At 34.8% G+C, this 19,500-nt stretch overlaps 2 protein-coding genes across 3 annotated transcripts in view; one reads left to right on the top strand and one right to left on the bottom strand.

Moving 5' to 3' along the window:
• Nucleotides 1-2,227, bottom strand: part of LOC131844729 (reticulon-1-A) — a 34,981-nt gene extending 32,754 nt beyond the window's left edge. Inside the window, exon 1 of one of the 2 annotated variants that reach the window (XM_059193675.1) lies at nucleotides 1,146-2,227. In XM_059193675.1, coding sequence (XP_059049658.1) covers nucleotides 1,146-1,845 — 700 coding nt within the window. In that variant the 5' untranslated portion in view covers nucleotides 1,846-2,227. The remainder of the gene's footprint in view (nucleotides 1-1,145) is intronic. The other variant, XM_059193677.1, reaches the window with a different exon arrangement.
• Nucleotides 2,228-2,945: 718 nt separating this feature from the next.
• Nucleotides 2,946-19,500, top strand: part of LOC131844661 (serine palmitoyltransferase 2) — a 33,786-nt gene continuing 17,231 nt past the window's right edge. Inside the window, exons 1-2 of the mRNA XM_059193598.1 lie at nucleotides 2,946-3,275; nucleotides 5,130-5,318. Of these exons, the coding sequence (XP_059049581.1) occupies nucleotides 3,114-3,275; nucleotides 5,130-5,318 (351 nt within the window). The 5' untranslated portion in view covers nucleotides 2,946-3,113. The remainder of the gene's footprint in view (nucleotides 3,276-5,129; nucleotides 5,319-19,500) is intronic.

Here is a 19,500-nt window from a genome sequence, read left to right as displayed (position 1 = left end):
TTCACTTAGGCGATCTATTTCCTTATTTACAGCATCTTTAGCAATATTTTATATTTAAATCGCTAATACACAAATGTCTGGCAATTTTAAGTCTAGACTAGATGAGTAATGTATTCAGTGTTGTGCTATTGTTTCGAGATGCGTCACGGGTCGACTACACGGCTGCTTTGTGTCGCATCGGTCGGACATCCTTTCTTTCCGCGTGCAGTGAGAGGCGTGGGTTTCAGCGGGTTCCGTTACCCCGTCGCTGCAGCGCGGTCAACGCTCTTACCGCTCCGCCACCTCTGCAGACAACCTCCTCCTATACCCCCCACCAGGCACCGACATCGCCTGCTCAGCTATGGCCAACCCCGCTCTAATTAGGTATATACTAGTGCCTACAATACAATTACAATCACACCCGAAATTCAACCACAAATCCGTTTCAAGTATAATATGATGTGCGTCATGGAATACTTTTAAATAAACGATAAAGATATTTTCAGTCCCATTTATTTTCCCTATGGGTTCTTGCAAAATATTTCGTTGTGACTACAACTGAGCTATTGCGCCACGAGGTTTTGTTCACCTGCAGACGTTATTGTTCACGGTCTAAAGCATTCGGATCTGAATCGCCTTGAAATGAGTACGAAAATGTAGTGCGCAAAAAACAGCGTGCGGCACAGGTAGTCAGTCACAATCAGTCATGTCTGCGATGGCGTAGCGGCACTTCCGAAATGATCGATGAAATCATACGCTACATATACAGAATAAGTAGGCACCGATGAATAACGGCCTAGTAAATAATAAATCGATTATCAGTTTATATTCGTATGAATGCAGATGAATTATAGCAGGTTCCTTATGAAGGTGCAGATAGCATGACGTAACGACAAGTACATGTAGACATAACTTACATTACAAGTGGAATAACGTGCACCTTTAAATGATTATAATATATTCGCTGTAAACAACCAATAATAAAAATATGTATTATAGGAATTTCCTTAACATGTAACACAATACATTAAGTCAATGATGATTATTATGACCTTCATCATTATTAAGTCAATGACAGTTATTTGCAATCTATTTTGTCATAATTCGAAAAAATATCGCTATATTATGTAGAGTAGATGCTTCAAAAAATGATAAGTAATGCTTACCAAGTCCCATCTGACAAAAGATGACTTCGGCCTCGATGACGTGCGCGGTGGGCGCTCGTGGTGGCTCAGGTTTGGGTTCGGGCTGCGCCGGTTTCGGTTGGGGTGCTGGCTTGGGCTGCGGCGCCGGCTCTTGCTTAGGTGGAGGCGTCGGCTCAGGCTTGGGTACTTCCTGCTTCGTATTGACAATTGACAGCGGCTTGACATCGAAATGAATATCCACCGGTTCTGGTGGTTTAACTACTGGCGCAGGGGCCGGTGCCGGCGTGGGTGCCAGCGTCGGTGCAAGCACAGGAGTTGGATCCTTGATCACGGCAGGTGCTGGTTCAGGAGTAGGAGCGGTAGGCGCTGCAGGCGGCACCGGGCGGTGAAGGGGCGACTCGCCAGTAGTGTCTGCATCGGATTCACTATCAGTAAACTTGTCTGCAAGCTGCTCAGAGAACTTATCGGCAACAGAAGGTGCTCGCGGCGGGTCCAGGAATAGATCATCGCGTTCCATATCGAGGAAATTCTGGGTGGCCGCGCGGTGACGATGCTCCGGTGACTCACCTGCCTCCTGCTTGCTCTCGCGGTCCAGATGTTCGAAGTCGTCCGTCGAATCCTGATCACGTTTTAAGGCTTGATTCACAATCGATATGCCTTCAGAGAATGGCTCCTTATCACCGCTTGCGAGGTCCCCAAGGAGAGCGTCGGCGCTATCCATGTTAAATTCAGTTCCGAATAATATAGGGGAGATTAGTACAGATCAATAGGGTGCGGGGTAAGCGCGAGTGCGAGGGTGCAGTACAAAGGGCGGGTCCTGTCAAGACTCTTCGCTGTATCAGACTGATGCGAGCCGCTCACCGGCAGCCGCTGCACGACGTCACTCAGCACGAGAAACGGTATTACTCATTGCCGGCCGACCCCTCCGACTCCGAGCGATGCAGTGCAGCGGGGGCGGCGCCTTCCGCCGGTATTTGAAAATTTGAGATTTTTAATAAACTATTTCGTAATAGGTAAACTATTTAAGAACTAAGTGTACCAATTACAATTAATTTGGGTAAAGAATGATATTACAGTTTCAAAAAATATATGAAGAGAAAAGAAAATGCAATTTATTGACTTTTTAACAAAGATAGTTGAAACTGCTTTACCGACAGGGTTTTTGACAGCTGTTTTTAATCGATAACACTTTGTTTTTAATTTTATGAGATCTGTAGCTAAAGAATTACGTATACAGCCTTATTATCTTGCATTTCAGGTTTATATTTCTAATTAAATAGGACTGGAGGAGTTTTTCAATTCCATATTCTCTTTGAGAATGATTATCAACAATTTTTTTTTGTTATAAATTCCAATTTACAAAAAACAAAGAATATTTTAGTCCTCGTCTGTCTAAATCTAAAAATTTCTTGGTATGGTGTGTGCTGATTAGAAGTAGAAAGTTAAATACTATTTCATACGCGCAATGAAATTACAATACACATTTGAGTAAAATTATTTATATAACAGCACAAAAAAAGTTTTAATCATACTGTCAAACTATAGCTATTCGGTGGACAATATTTGTAGAGAACAACATATGAAAAGTTCAAGTGATGTTTTATTTACATCAGCTTGTTAACATAACCTTTAATAATAGTTGATAGTATAAGTGTTATATATTTAATGTACACATGAGAAAGTTTCTAAGTTATCTGTCATACACATTATTTATGTTTTTTTAACAGCAACACTTTGTATTGTCAAATCTAGGAGCTGTCAGCATCATTTGTCATTTCTGATTGAATCGGTAAAGCAGTTGTATACCAGTAACCTATAAGCGCTGTAGCGTTGTAGTTATTATGTATTTTTTTACTATGAAATATGCATACACTGAGTACAGCGTTACATTGCTAGATTAAACCTTGTCACAACGATCACCTCACCTCATTGTACAAAATTATTTGTTCCTCAATACCTCATAGTCTGACAGTTTCACTCGTCAGAAAAATGTCGGTGGATACAGATCGTAGTTCAGTAGGAAATAATAGTACGGTTCTGTCAAATAAATCACATCAATGCAATGGAAAAGAAGAAAAAGTATTAAATGGAAATGCCGCCAATTTTAAAAATGGACATGTGAAAAATACACATCTAAGCAATGGTACCGGCGTAAGTAAGCTTTCTTTATATTTATCCTATTGAAAATGGGAAATAATTTTGCCGGTATGTGTGACACGCCCCTTTGCGTGACTTAAATCATGTCTACGGAGTTTTGGAAATGCTTATGTCCACTAAAGCTTATAGAACACTATCGATGATGTACAGTAACCCACTGACCTACTGTTCTATGTTGTCATGTGGGTAGTGTGCCTTGGATTGATTTTAGAGCATCGCGTCAGTCGCAACCAAGGTCACTAATTTCGCGCTTCAAGCACCCCATTAATTCAGCTATGATTAACCAAACGTTTTCAATAAATTTATATATTAACTACTTAGTAATTGTTTTTTTTTGACGAATCTATCGTGTTGAATTAATATAATACTTTTATAAATTACTACTCTATTATTAATTAATTCTTAATATTTTTTTTATGTATGAAATGTTTCTAACATTAGTAACTAACTAGTAAAAGTTGGTATTTAAATACTAATCATGTATTAATACCTGCATTTATATTAAGTGTTTTTTATATCAATGTATAAGATTCAAAATATCTTGTTTTCTGGGTGCCATATTTATTTCATACTAGCTGGTGCTGGCAAACTTTGTATGCATTGGTTTAGCACTTTGTGTAGTTTATATTCTTCACCTTAAATTTAGTTATGCATTTTTATAGCTTATCTTTTATTATAATGTATAAGTGGAATTTCATTAAAATCCATTCAGTAGTTTTTATGTGAAAGAGTAACAAACATCCATACACTTCTTTCTGTTTATAATATTAATTTTAAAATTTATATTTATTCTATTTGCTTATACACTGCTTGGTTTTGCATGAGTGTTTCTATTAATATTCACAAAACATTACCAATTTACACACTTGACAATACCTCTGACTACCCTTTACGAGACAAAGTATGTATTTATTATTATATATTCAAATTTATTAGGGTACACAAATGTATTGTTTTATGTGAATACAAGTGAATTATAAGTGTTTTATAATTGTACAATATATTTTAAATACTATGTAATAATTTTGTAATTAATAGGCTGTAACTGTAATACTAAATAGATTCTATTGATGGAATGATTGACAGATATGTATAATAGATTGATAAACATGATACATATGTCTGTCTTATGTCTATCTGGGAAAAGAAAACAAATTACTCGTAACAAAGTAAATTTGTACTTTGCTTTGTACTGATTATAAGGTACCTGTCACACATTATAAAAAAATCGGAGATTTAAAATATATAATAGATAAAAATAAATGAATCTACACAAATTATAGCTTACAGTTCATATCAACTTATACGTATTAAGACATTTACCTGGGTTTTTATGGGTAGTAGAAATCTTCATCAGGAATTACTCTCCTGATAGATGAAAACTGCAAAAATGTGTTCTTAATTTTAGAAAAATATCTTGAGCATACAGATAGATATGCTGAGGCTGTAGAAAAAAAATTTTGTATTGATGGGTTTGTATTTGTTGCTCTTTTATGCAAAAACTACTAAAAGTATGTTGATGACACTTTACAGTAATATAGCTTATACACGAGAATGACATTATAATTTAAAAATTATATTACATACATTTAATAATTACCAAAATGCCAAGAAAGTTGATACAAATGTTTATATATTATTAGATTTATACAATCTGAGAACTAACAGAGGATTGTTTCACTTAAATAATTAAAATTTAAAAAAATTATGTATTTTTAAATGCTATTTTTTAATTTTAATTATTTAAGAGACTACAAATCTGATGTAATGAAGATTAAGATTAAATTATATGTTTACTCTTGTATTCACTGAATATCTCCATCAAATAACTATTATGTTATATTGCAGAAATTCTCAAAAAGCGATCCACTGCCACCAATGGACTGGTCACAGTATGACACCTTTGCGGGATCATTCGAGAAGTCCACATTACTGACAGCAGCACTCACACACATTGGCCTCTACATACTCATGTTCCTTGGCTTCATTAACCAGCTACTGTTCACGCCAAAGGTTGCCTCAGAAAAGAATAGAGAGGTATTTATTTATTTTTAATTTATTTATAGGTAGCTTTAAATGTGGGACAATGGTATAGGTTAGTTTTAAGTAATATTATCTACAGATTTACACTGAAATGCAAGAACTAATATTCTCAATTATCTGTAACAGGAAAATATCTGTCATATTTAAATATATAATCTATAATCTAAATTTATTACAAATGAGGCTTATAATAAGCCTTTTGTGTAATTGAAATGGCAAAGAAGCTGAAGGCTGTTACCTGGTAAACGGTTATTGTCGACCATATATACGAATTAATTCAGATCTTGATGAATATGATATACCAACCTGTGTTAACCACATACGATATTAATGAAGGACAATAGAAAAACTATGAGTTAGTCCATTGTGGAAAATTCGCGTGGAATTATGGTTAGTTCCCAGGTTATCGAGAGGGGATCCATCTGATGTACATTGATAGCAATTGTTACATTGATACATTAACAGCAATAGCATCATCAATACCCATCATTAACCCCCACGAATTCTGTCTTATTTTTAAGGTATTTTGACAAATATACATGTGAGAAAAATAATAGATACGATAAAAACATATCAAATTTTATATGTCAATGGTGATATATGATATAATTAATTAATCATAATAAAACATTAAAGAACTCTAATTGAATATTGTTATCTTAATAAGGTCGTGCACTCACGAACATTTAAGATTGCAGAATTGAAAAACGAGTTAGTTTGTTTGTTTTAATTATCACGTGTAGAGAGAGATATATACATAAGGAGAGAATAAATAAACATGTTTCAATAAAGAAGAATAGAATAGAATAGAATAAAAAATCATTTTAATCACATAGGAGTTTTCGACCTCTTCGACACGTCATATTTTTTAACACTATTCTTTCCATTCAATATCACTGTACTTCAGTTGAATAGATCTGGCAAGAAAAAAACTGACGCATTATTTTTGTTATTATTTTTTTAGTCAGTTCATAGTTGCAATTGTGAACTACGTGGTAAACTTGGCTTGTAAATGCAACCCTCAAGTAATACATTTATGTCCATTGTTAGTAAAGTCATTAAGTAATTAATTGTGTTCCAGATATATTTGAAATTTCTAGTTCTTTTCATTTGAAAAGAATTGTTATTGTCTGTCAAAATCTTTATTAGACTAATGTTCTGTACACAAACAAATATTATAAAATTCTTAATAATAAAAAATAAAAATTATAAATGTATGTGGCCAGTACGTCAGCAATAGGGATTTCAATCTATATTATATTTGATAATATTGTACTGAACAAGTATAGAATTTCGTATCCAAACAATCGTCACCCTTTTTGTATAAATAGTCATAGCTAGTAATAATAAAGACTTGCTTACCCCCGCAACTGCATCGCATCTACTTGACATTTATCATTATATATGTCGTGCAATTTACGTAATATCTTTTTAAAATATAACCTATGTATTAGTCTCATGTATAAGTTATATTACCGTTAAATTTCTTCAAAATCCGTTCAATAGTTTTTGCGTGAAAGAGTAACAAACATCCATCCATCCATGTATATATCCATACTCAAATTTCGCGTTTATAATATTACTTATTAGTAACATTCTATGATTCAATTTCAGCGAATTCAACGTGATGTTAAATAATCTGAATACAGTCATATCTCCCTTGCGCATACACGTTGTTTTGTAAAGTGCAAGTCTCCCTATTTATGACTATTGTTTTAAATATTAAGTCAATTGAGACCTAAAAATAGGGGGAAGGGGATTGTTAGTAATGTGATCTAATAATGCTAGCAATATACCATGTCAGGGTGACCACGTGGGTCCCCCTGAAACCCACCTTGGTAAATTCACATAGCTGACCTGACCTCATGCTCATCTTATCATCCTCCACTGATACTCCGCTAGCGTAAACCGTTAGCGCAGTTGGGTACACCATTCCATTATCATCCATAAGATAAGTAAAAATAAAAATTCTATTCGCTGTACGTTCATTGAAGGTCGCATTATTAGACATGTTACACATCTGGCGTTCTGTATCAAATGAAATATAACTGGCCATCGTTGCCGATATGTAGGAAATTCCTCATACCGCCGATAAATCATATTGATTGTAGTAATATAGCCGATTTATATTGAGTTACAGGAGCATCGTCATAACTATTAAGGGAACACGCGAGGGAGTGTCCTCGGAGTACGTTTAGTCCTCTATAAGCTCGGTCTAATAAAGTCAAGGGGGAACACTGGGTTAAATAAACGTCTGATTGATGCTCTAATCAATTCGAGCTATAGCGGTGCCCTCAGACTAAAGTATCCATCAGGCAGGAGTTGGCCTTTGGCCGGTCCGTAAGTCTTTCCACGGATTTGGTTCCTTATTGCTCGATGAAGCTGTAAAGGCCAACTGTAGCAATAGTTGGCCTTTACAGCTTCATCGAGCATTAAAATAATAGCATTAAAATAGATGAAAAAAATTATTCTTATTAGCTTTTTTGAGATTGTGGACCCTGTACATTTTGAGTAACTGTAAGTAGAAACAACTATGAAATGGAGGGGAAACTGAAACCGAAAATTGAGAACGATATTGAAACCTTCAAGATAAGAGCAATTGCTCTAGTGTTGTGGATGTTCATGGCAGACTGTAATCACTTTCTTACACTCACATCAGATGAGCCGCAATCTCGTTTATTCCTTATGCTTAATAAAAATAAATATAATACTAGATTATTGTACCATGCGAGGAATCGAACCCGGGAACATTGGAAGTAAAGCAGCGTCCTAAACTTCTAGACCATTGCAGCCGTTATATAATACTACTAGCGTCAATGTATTTTGTGACGTAAGTGATGCTGTTCATGTTGATGCAACGTTTATAGCTTTCCATCAGGTGGGCGTCGGCCCACCATTGTTGGAATGGCAAATAAACTAATTCATTTATCTGCTATACCAATTACATAATAAATACAATGAGATTTAGTACCAAAATTGATAGAGAATATAAGGATTATTAATTCTTATCTTACACGTACCGGGATGGTACTGGATCTATGCGTCTGCATTTGAGGATATACATTACTAGCTGACTCAGCAAACGTCGTTTTGCCAAATAATTTAAAATTGCTATTAAAAATAGACATTTGATGATAGAATGGTGAAAATTGAGGGTTGTATGTATTTTTAATGCATGCAATAGAATAGAATTTCTATTCTGTTCTATTCTAGAGATAGGTTGCCCTTATCATTGTGGGGTATGATAAATAGATGTTGACTGATTCTCAGACCTACCTGATATGCACTCAAAATTTCATAAAAATCAGTAAAGTCGTTTCGGAGGAATTTGGTGACGTGTTTGTTACCAAACTCTTCCGAATTAGCTTTCCGAAGGGCGACACGAGAATCTTATATGTTAGAGTAATCGTATAGTTACGATAATAATTAAAAACATTAAATTGATATTAACTAATCGAAAGACAATATTACGTTTTTCTTAATACCATTATAACGAAGCTCATAAAATTTAATTATCTCTTTCAATAACTACGATATCTCCAAGGTATGCCGTGTGCATACCGTGGAGATATTTATACTATTATTTATTTCTGTCTTATTGTGACTTATTTCTGCTGATAAGTTGCTTGTGGACCAGAAAAAGAGATCAGTGTAACATGTGACAATAATTGCAGAATATTTGAGATAAAGCATCTACACACAGTTCTAAAATCTGGGTCAGCTTCGTTGTTATCCCGTGTGAAGGCAAATTGTCAGGCAGAATAAAAATAAAAGCGTCTACACAAGGCTCTAAAATCGATGGAAACAGATCAGTGCCAGAAGAGAGCCGTAAGTTGCTGTTTATCGTGTATAGGCAAATCGTCAGAGGAAATAATCGTATCGACGAAGGCATAGTGTCGAAGTCGACAAAGTCATAGATAACGTTAACGATGAAGGATATAAATTACGTTACCGAATGTTAACTATCGTGTGAAACACCATTAATTAAAAATGGTAAAGTCAATAATCATGTTTCTTTATCTAAGGCATTCAGAGTAACCTGAAACGAAACGGCAGTGGCCTAAATAATCTTTATGACATTGACAAGTAGATTTGACGGATGGATGTACGTCAGTTACATAGCGGGGAGTTTTGGAGCGAAAAGGCTGGAGTGTTTATTATTATAAAAACAAATAAGAGACAGGTAATTGTGAATATTGTAGGCATTGGTGAGTTTATTTGTTGGGGTTCTCTCCCTGATCCATCGCTAGCCCGCTCAGGGACTAAGTCGTCATCATAACTAGTGGTTTTAAAACGAATTATTTTTATTTACATAATACCTACTTAGTAACATGATTTTTAATTAAAACCAATTGCAAAAAGTTATTTGAAAGAATAGTATAGAAAGTAGATCTTGTGTATCTACCCATTAACTACTTAGTCCTCTTGCTTTGCTGACAAAGTTTTCAGTTATTTATTTATTTTAGTAGAAACCGAATGGATTTTATCTACCTTGAATAAGCACCATGCGTTAAGATAGATTCACTAAATTTATCTACCATGCCTTCTAATCTAAATATAATAAACTCATGCAGTTACAGCGGTTGAGCTAAAAACCGCTAAATATCTCCTGACAGCCCGAATTATATATTTTTCTTGCCAAAACTTATGGCAATAAGCTATCTATAAATTTACTTCCTTTAAAAATCAAATCGCACGTCCATCTCGGCAATATGTGACCTTGGTTTACAAATCGCAACCGGTCAAGGCTATGAGAATTAATAATCAGTTTATAAATAGTTTCTTGACCAGACGACAAAGCATTATCTAATAATTCGACTACCGTTTCCAAGCCCAGAATTGTAACTATTGGGTTCTTGTTACATTCGGGCAACAATGTTCAACGATACATCAAATGAAGAGAAATCTTACTTGCGTTACTTCCGATGGTCGCTGATTCGATTACTCGCATTTGTGTTCATGAGTATTGTTTGAGCGTTATCTATTTATGTTATGTATGTGTATTTACAAAAAAAATTACAAGTAACTGTTTATATCTATTGTTTAGTACCCATAACATAAACTCTGCTTGACTTGACGTCTAGATGGGGCTGTGTGAATTGTCCAGGGTTATTATTGATATTATCTTGGATTAGCGTCTGTAATAGGCTAATCTATATTGTAATATTGTAAAATTGTTCTATCAAACAAAGTGTTTGTTTGTTTGGTAGAACGCGCTAATCTTCTTGTCAAATGTAAAAATTCTTTTCGAATTGGTATGTATGTATACATTTAAATAACATTTATTTAATAGAGCAACACGCTAGTTTCTTGTTTGTTCTTGTGATGAGACAAACTTTCCGAATGAGCTTAAATTTAAGTTTATTTGAATAAAGAATATTCTATTGCACGTACACATTCCTCTAAATTGTTGATAATTAATTCAAACTATGATCGACAAGATCGATCGATTGATGTTACGACAGCCTGAGCCGAGATCCCTTATAGCTGTGCCCTCAGACTAAAGTCTTATCCGTCAGGCGGAGCTGGTCTTCAGCCACTTCATTAGTCCTTCCGCGTATTTGGAGTTATATATATATCGTACGATAAAGGCCAGCTGCGGCCAACAGGATTAGTGTAGTACGAATAAAAATGTTAGTAATTGTAACCAGCCAGCACCAATGCACATAGAAACAAATATTCTCAGTTCTAATAAGCCGACCGCTGTTTACTGTTAACGTGCTAATGTCTTATGATTTGAACTATTAATACCCGCAAACGTTCCGTATATGAGTGCTAATTTGTTATTGCGTTTTCAAATTATCCCACTTGAGCAATTTCACTCTCATTTATAAGTCGCGTCATATAGAGTAAAAAATATGGTACTATTACATGTGCTTACATGTAGTTATTTCTGACTACACTCAACACCCTTTCATTTGTTTACATCTCCATGTAACTTAAATTTAACTTCAGTGTAAAACCAGTCTGCATTTAGATATTCATTTTAGCTTTGTGTATTAACATTTAATAGATCAAATTAAATAAAAAAATATTTTTTGATATAGAACCTTTTGGCCTCTTATGCATGTCATAATTTGTTATCACTATACCTGCCGTCCATTATATTATGTATATACAAATATACAAATTAAATTTAAATTTGCTGCTTGAATATAATGAAATGAAAAATATCCTCTGTAACATGATCTATCATTGTACCAAATTTCATTCAAATGCAGTAGTTTTTACACAAAATAGTAACAGATGTGCTTCCATCGACACAAAATGTCGCGTTTATAATATTCAACGAATAATAAATCTCGACTACTAGACGGCGCTTACTATATCACGTATTACGTCCTTATTGCTATATCCTGAAAAGCTAAAAAGAGGACAAAGGAATACCTAATTGCGACGGAGGATCGGAGTATTTGACAATCCATTGTGGGACTGTGACTGCCTACCATAATGGGAAAGCTAAGACGATATACATGCTAATTCAAATATTATATATTCAAATGTATCATCTATACATATAAATAAAATTGGAGTGTCTGTTTGTAATATTGAAATAACCGTTTTTTACTACGTGCATATGAATATAAATACGGTACATGCACCAAAATAATATTTTTTACAATTATTGTCTGTCTGTCTGTTTGTTCCGGCTAATCTCTGAAATGGCTGGACCGATTTTGACGGGACTGATGTAATAAGGAATAACTTAGGCTACTTTTATTTTAGTAATATTTTTTATTTTTGAAAAATAAAATTTTATTCCACGCGGAAGAAGTCGCAGGTGCAGCTTGTTGTGGATTTAGCTCTCTCGTCAGGCAAGTTTTGGTAATGAAAATAAAGACTTCTTAATGTATTCGTGTATATTTTTAGACGGCCATGACAATACAGTTTTTATAGAGGGAAAAAAGCATAGACAAAAAAAATTAAAACATAGAGGTTGGAGAATAGTGTTGACAGCGTATAAAATGGAACATGCCCCCGGACGTTGAAAGCTTGCCTTTCAACAAGAAGTGTCGATCAGAGGGCAAATCTTGCTGAATGATCTTCTGACTACGCCATTAGAAGTCTTCACATCTGCAACGCGATTAATGCCATCGGTCCCGGGATAAACTGCAACAATGCGGCCCATTTTCCATCTTAAGGGAGGCAAATTGTCCTCCTTCACAACCACCAAACTATTCAGCTGTAAATCTGGTTCCTTAGAGTACCATTTGCTCCTTTGCTGTAGTTCACTGACATATTCCTTAGACCATCTGGCCCAAAAATGTTGGCGTAGTTGTTCTAGTCTTTGAAATCGATTTAGATGTGTTAAAGGGCGGCCTTTATGATCAGCAACTGGAAGTGCAGTTAGCGGTGTTCCTATCAGAAAGTGGGCTGGCGTAAGCGGAGACAAATCATTTGGATCATCTGAGAGAGGCGTAAGCGGTCTTGAATTCAGAATTGCTTCAATTTGAGTAAGGACTGTGATCAATTCCTCGAACGTTAAATTACAATTGCCCAATACTCTATATAAATGATGCTTAATTGCTTTAACACCGGCTTCCCAAAGACCCCCAAAATGAGGAGAATAAGGGGGACATAAATGAAAAGAGATATTTTCATTAGCCAAACCATCAGTCAATGAACTGCAGTCATTCTTTAAAAATTTATTTATTTCATTGTAAGCACCAACAAATGAAGTGCCATTATCAGAGAAAATGTCCGTAGGTTTTCCTCTACGTGAAATAAATCGACGTAATGCACATAAGAAACTATTGCTGGTTAAATCACCTACTAGTTCAATATGAATAGCCTTCGTTTTAAAGCAAACAAAAATTGCGATATATACCTTGACAATTTTACATCCACGGCCTTGACGGCTTGCAGATGAGATAGGCCCTGCATAATCTATGCCTACACATTCGAATGGACGACCTGCAGTTATACGTGATTCAGGTAAGTTTCCCATAAGTGGGGATACTGTTTTCCCTTTCATACGTGTACACCTTATACATTGATAATATGTAGATTTAGCCAAACTACGACCTTTTATTGGCCAATAAGCCTCCCTAATAGACGCTAACAATAGCTGTGGACCGGCGTGCATGAGCTTAATATGTTCTGCTCTAAACAACATTCTTGTGAAGGGATGAGTGGACTGTAATATAGCAGGATGTTTTTTATTATATGAGAACATTGACGCATTTGTCAACCGGCCCCCTACGCGCATTATTTTATTATTATCCATGAATATGTTAAATTTGTTTAATTGGCTCTTTAAAGGTAAGGTTTGTGTTTGCAAGGGAGTTATATATTCTGGAATAGATTCTATTTGACAAATTTTAATTATTAGATTTAATGCAATTTCTAATTCTGATGGATTAAGATGAGTAGTTTTTGGCTTTAATTTTCTGCAGCCGTTAATAAATCTAAGTGCATATGCTACAGCGCGTTTCAGGCGCAATACATTTGAAAAACGACTAAAATCGATTAACTTGTAATTGTCAAACTTGGTGATATGTAGCGAAATTTCAGGTCGAACTTCGGGAAGTTGCGAACAATTAAGTGGATTTAGAGGCCACTGAGACTCCTCCTGCTTTAAAAAAGGGGGCCCAGACCACCACAGGTCGAGCTCCTGCAACTCACTAGCCTTGACACCGCGAGACATATGATCAGCAGGATTTTTGTCAGTGGGTACATGTCGCCAGAACTGTGCTCGGTTTTTTCAAAATTTCTACAACTCGATTGCGGACAAACGGTTGTAGTATATTCGGAAGCCACCCCAGTACAATTGTAGAGTCAGTCCAGAAAATGGTACGTTTAACATTTACTCTGAGGGATGACATTACCTTTTCATAGAGACGCACTCCGACTAGAGCGGCACAGAGCTCAAGTCTGGGGATCGTAGTTGGTTTATTGGAATAGTTGCTCTTGGCTAAGAGCAACTTCACCAAAACATCACCCTGTTTGTTAACACTTTTTATATAAAGACAAGCACCATAGGCACATTGGGATGCGTCGGAAAAACAATGAATCTCAATAAGTGAATATGAATCACAAACAACCAGGCGTGGGATATAGATATTATTTAATAAGGGGAGATCCCGTATAAATTTATGCCAGCTGTGAGAAATATCAAACGGAACCAGTTCATCCCATGACAATTTATGCAACCACAGATGCTGCATCCAAATTTTTAGAGATATGATACAAGGAAATCAGACCCATGGGATCGAATACCTGGGCGATTACTGATAGTAATTCCCGCTTGGTCGAAACTTTAGGTAATTCCAAATTAATTTTGAAGTACAATTTATCAGTATCAGGCGACCATCCCAGACCCAATGTCTTGCTGGGTTCAAATCCCATATTCAAATTAAGAGACGAGTTAGACTGGTCCGGAATAACAAGCTGAGACCCATTGGATTTCCACTTACGCAGCACCATTCCCGCGGATGCCAGCTCTGCCGTGATAGCTTTCTTTATATTTAAGGCCTCCTGGTTGGAATCAGATCCTGTTAATAAGTCATCAACATAGAAGTCATGAATAATAATTTCAGACACTTTTTTATCGTTGCAGTCAAGGCCAATTTGTTTTAAACATCTAGTAGCTAGATAACTGGCACTTGAGCAACCATAAGTGACAGTGTTGAGTTGATAGGCTTTTACTTCAGATTCCTCTGGTTTACGCCATAGGATTTGTTGAAGATGCCTGTCATCAGGGTGAACAATCACCTGCCGATACATTTTTTCTACATCAGCAGCTAACACATATTTATAAAATCTAAACCGAAGTAAAATAGAGAGCAGGTCGTCTTGGACTGTTGGTCCTACCATTTGAATCTGATTAAAGGACACCCCTGAGGAATAGGGCTACTTGCATTAAAGACCACTCTAAGACTAGTAGTGGTGCTGTTTGCGTTCAACACCCCATGATGAGGAATAAAATAAGATGTAGAATCAATATTTAATTTGCACTCGGTCATGTGTCCGATACATATCAACATCCGTGAATGCTATTCTGACAAGAATGCAACATAGCTATCTCGAAAGGCTGGCTGGGTTTTAAACCTGTACTCCAATGAATGCAAGCACCGTTTTGCTCGCTGAAATGAGTTACCTAATACCTTATGAGACTGTTTTAAGGAAATTCTAACACAGAATCGTCCATTTGGAAGACGGATTGTATTTTTTACAAAGTGTTCTTCACATCTTTGCTCTTCTTCTGAATAAGAGGACTTAGAACCTACATCCTCCAACTGCCAAAATTTTGATAATAGACTCTGAACATCATTATTTTCAATATTGCTATGAGTACTTGTATCTAATGTCGTGAGGTTGCATCTAAGAGAAGACTCCTGTCCATTATAAAGGGGTCCTGAAACCAACCAACCCAGTCGCGTCTCCCAGAGAATCGGTTTTTTCATTCCTAAACTTATTTTTCGTGATCCGAGTAATTCCCAGAATATATTACTACCAATTATCATGTCTACTGCAGACGCCTTATAAAACTGTGGATCAGCGAGGGCAATATCATCAGGTATTTTTATGTGTGAAACATTAACAGAGCGGCAAGGTATGTCATCTGTTATAGATGGCAATACATAACAGAGAAGATGTTTCGAATAGTTCTCATTCAAAGAGTTAATTAGGACTCTGCACATTTTTCTCGTAGTGGTTTGAGTTTTATTAATGCCAAATATTGGTTTATCAATATTGATATATTCTAAATTTAATGAGTTACATAATTTCTCAGTAATAATACAAGACGAACTGGCACAATCTAATAGAACTCTGACAATGTGGGGATTACCATAATAATCATTTATACTTATTTGAGCAGTTGACAATAAGACATCTTGATTTACTTCTAAAGATGTATCAGCACAATAAGTAGTGAGTGTTAAGTTTGTAGATCCTTGCCCATTATTACCCGAGGAAGCTGATTCCAATAGGTTAGACTCATAGTTCTCCGCAGCATTACCCGCATTTGGTAAAATATTTGCATTTGTTCGTTTAAATTCTGATACATGAATTAAGGTGTTATGCTTACGCTTGCATAATTTACACCCATTTTTTTTACAACGATTTGAATAATGTCCAGGACGCAAACAGTTGTAACAAACCTTTATTTGTGGAATTAATTCCAATCTTTGTTCATTAGTGAGGGCCAAGAACTGAGGACAACTTAGTAACTGGTGCTCTCCCTTGCACTTAGGACATGGTTTTATAATAGAAATATTATTATTATTGTTATGCAATATTGGAGGTGAAGCTACAGAGATGAGTGCTTTTAATTTGCTTGTAGGTTTAGACATGTGGTTTGCAACATTACTACGGGTTGATTCTAATGTTTCCAAAAGATCCGCGCGGTCCCTAATAAATTCCAAGAAAACAATCAGTTTTATGGGGTCATTTTTGTTTAAGCGTCCTTTGAATTCCTCCCATTCCCGGAATGTTTTATGATCTAATTTACGTGTCATGATGTGAATGAGAAGAGTGTCCCATTGCTTAATGGGTTCACCAAGGGATTCTAATGCGCATAGACTTTTATTCAGCTGGTCAATTAACCGCTTAAGACTAACCGAAGACTCATTTTTAATAGATTCAACATTAAATAAGTTGTTTACATGGTTTTGAATAAGCAAACGCTTGTTATTATATCTATCACACAGTAACTGCCAAGCAACAGCATAGTTACTTGCTGAAAACTCAATTGACTGAATAATGACTGCAGCTGAACCTTCCAGAGAGGCTCGGAGATAATGGAACTTATTAATTTCATCCATATTATCGTTCGAATGTATAAGACTAGAAAATGTGTCGTGGAACTCTAACCAATTATCGTAGGAGCCCTGGTACTTCGGTAAGTTAATTGTAGGTAATTTAACCAGCTGATGGTTGTTTATTCGAGAACCATCTGTGTTGTCATTACTTAGTAACTTTGAATTCATAGATAAAATATCTTGTGCCTGTGACAGAAGTTTATAATAATTAGATTCAAACTCTTCTCGCTCTGAACATTGTGATTGTAAATCATCAACAAGACATTCTAATTTTAATTGCACCTCATCATATTGATTATACAAAGATTCAATCTTACCTATTCTTAGCTGCAATTCATGTACCTGTTGGTGGCTTAATGTATCTCTCAAGTCATTGATGTATTTAGCAAACCCAGTTAACCGTCCCTTGAAACTAGCTCTTTTCTTAATAAGTTCCTTTTCTTCCCTTTCTGACATTTTGGGGTTCTCTGGTAATGGGTTTATTTAACTGGAATTTAGAAATGTAAACATAAGAAATTGACTAGTATTTTACATAAATATCTGTGACTGAAGGATTGATACAGTATACAAATATGTTCACTGATGTACAATATAGCAGCACTAATAATAATTAAGACAGTAATAAGAAAACTATAATATATTTTTTATACAAAAAACAACACAAAGCTTTTACTTTTAAAGCAATAAATTGACAAGTTTAATAAATAGCGAAATTTACATACAGGTGACAATAACAATGACAAAACACTATATATTTTGTTTTTGTATGACTTAAATGCTACAATATTTTCTACTTGTGCATATATAATTATCTTATTTTTGTAATTACACAAACTGTCAAATAAAATTACAATTGAATACTAGAATTTTAAACAAATAACGTAATTTGACAATGAAAAATTTGAAATGAATTTTGAGGTTAACAATGTGCCGGTTTACAATATTTTCTTACCAAATAAGTACTAACACCACTGAATAAGCGAAGGAAACCTGATTACAACAAATAATACTGTTAATTATGACAGACAAACCTTGTTTCTGCTTATTTTTAAATTTAAATTGATAAAGCGATGCTAGTATAACCTGAATGAAAAGAGTATTGGGTTAAATAATTTCCATAAACGATCACTGATCACTTCCCTTAAATTCCTTGGATCCGGCTCGAAGGACCATGTTGTGGATTTAGCTCTCTCGTCAGGCAAGTTTTGGTAATGAAAATAAAGACTTCTTAAGAGGCCTTTCACATTTTTTGGCCTAAAAGCAGTGTCTTTGGGGTTCTGGTTCTAAGCAATTAAGAGTCAGATATACATTTTGATTCCTGAATTATATAGATAGATATCTAATCTTAAAAACAACATCTTTGAAATGTTAATTTTCTCTTTGTTAGTCTTCCTAATTTCTAAAATAGTTTATTCAAAAACGCTAAATGACAGAAGTTTGGGGTCGTCGTTCATTAATAAACAAACATAAATTGATATGATATCTTTACTAAAACTTGATAATTACTTTATACATTGAGACAGCATCGTCCTTTTTTTCATTTTCAACTTAAATATCTAAAAAATTGATCACAATTAAATTATTAATTTTGCTAATATATACTTATTTCTACGAATATTAATTTAAAGTCGTTGTTAAATATATATATAATATTTATTTTAGCATGCCAAGACAAAAGTACAGGTATGCTACAAATAAAACCTACCTACCCTGCTGGACTATGAAAAGCACAAGAGCATGGTATTTCGTCACACTAATGGCAATTAATTGTTAAAATTAAAAAAGAAAACATTTTAATATTTTTAAAAATAACGCTTATCTGAGAGAAAAATGTAAGAAAATGTAAACCAAATTTACTCTATGTTTATTTTGTAGTTTTTTTCTAAATTAAAATAGGGTTATTGTTTATAAAAATACCATTATTATTTTTACGTACATTTGTCTTGTGTTATATAGTGTATATCATCTAGTATGCAATGTGGATTGTAAATAAATTACCAAATTATATATAAATTATATTCCTTAATGTTTAGAGATATTTTATCCAATTTTATTTTATTTTACACAATACAGATATTTCTAAATTGCAGCTATTCTGTTATTATACTCGTTGGACTTTCATTACTGTACAGTTATGTCAAATAATTATGCGTGTTTGGGTGAAAAGTCAACAACATTATAAATGTTTTTATTTAGAGACTAGCTTTTATCTCGCGGCTTCGCCCGCGTGAATATGGGATATATAGGTTATCGCGCGTTTAAAGATCCGTGTACAGTATTGGGACGTTATATATAAACCTTCCTCTTGAGTCTATCTATTCTGTCTATTAAATAACAACGAATCAAAATCTGCGTAGTTTTTTAAGATCAAAACATACATAGATCTATTACATGTGTAGATGATATTTTAA

Source organism: Achroia grisella, unplaced genomic scaffold, assembly GCF_030625045.1.
Source record: "Achroia grisella isolate CSIRO2021 unplaced genomic scaffold, CSIRO_AGI_Agris_v1 utg4116, whole genome shotgun sequence".
Taxonomy (NCBI): domain Eukaryota; kingdom Metazoa; phylum Arthropoda; class Insecta; order Lepidoptera; family Pyralidae; genus Achroia; species Achroia grisella.
The sequence above is the reverse complement of the archived record's forward strand: the minus strand, read 5'-3'. Positions and strand labels throughout refer to the sequence as shown.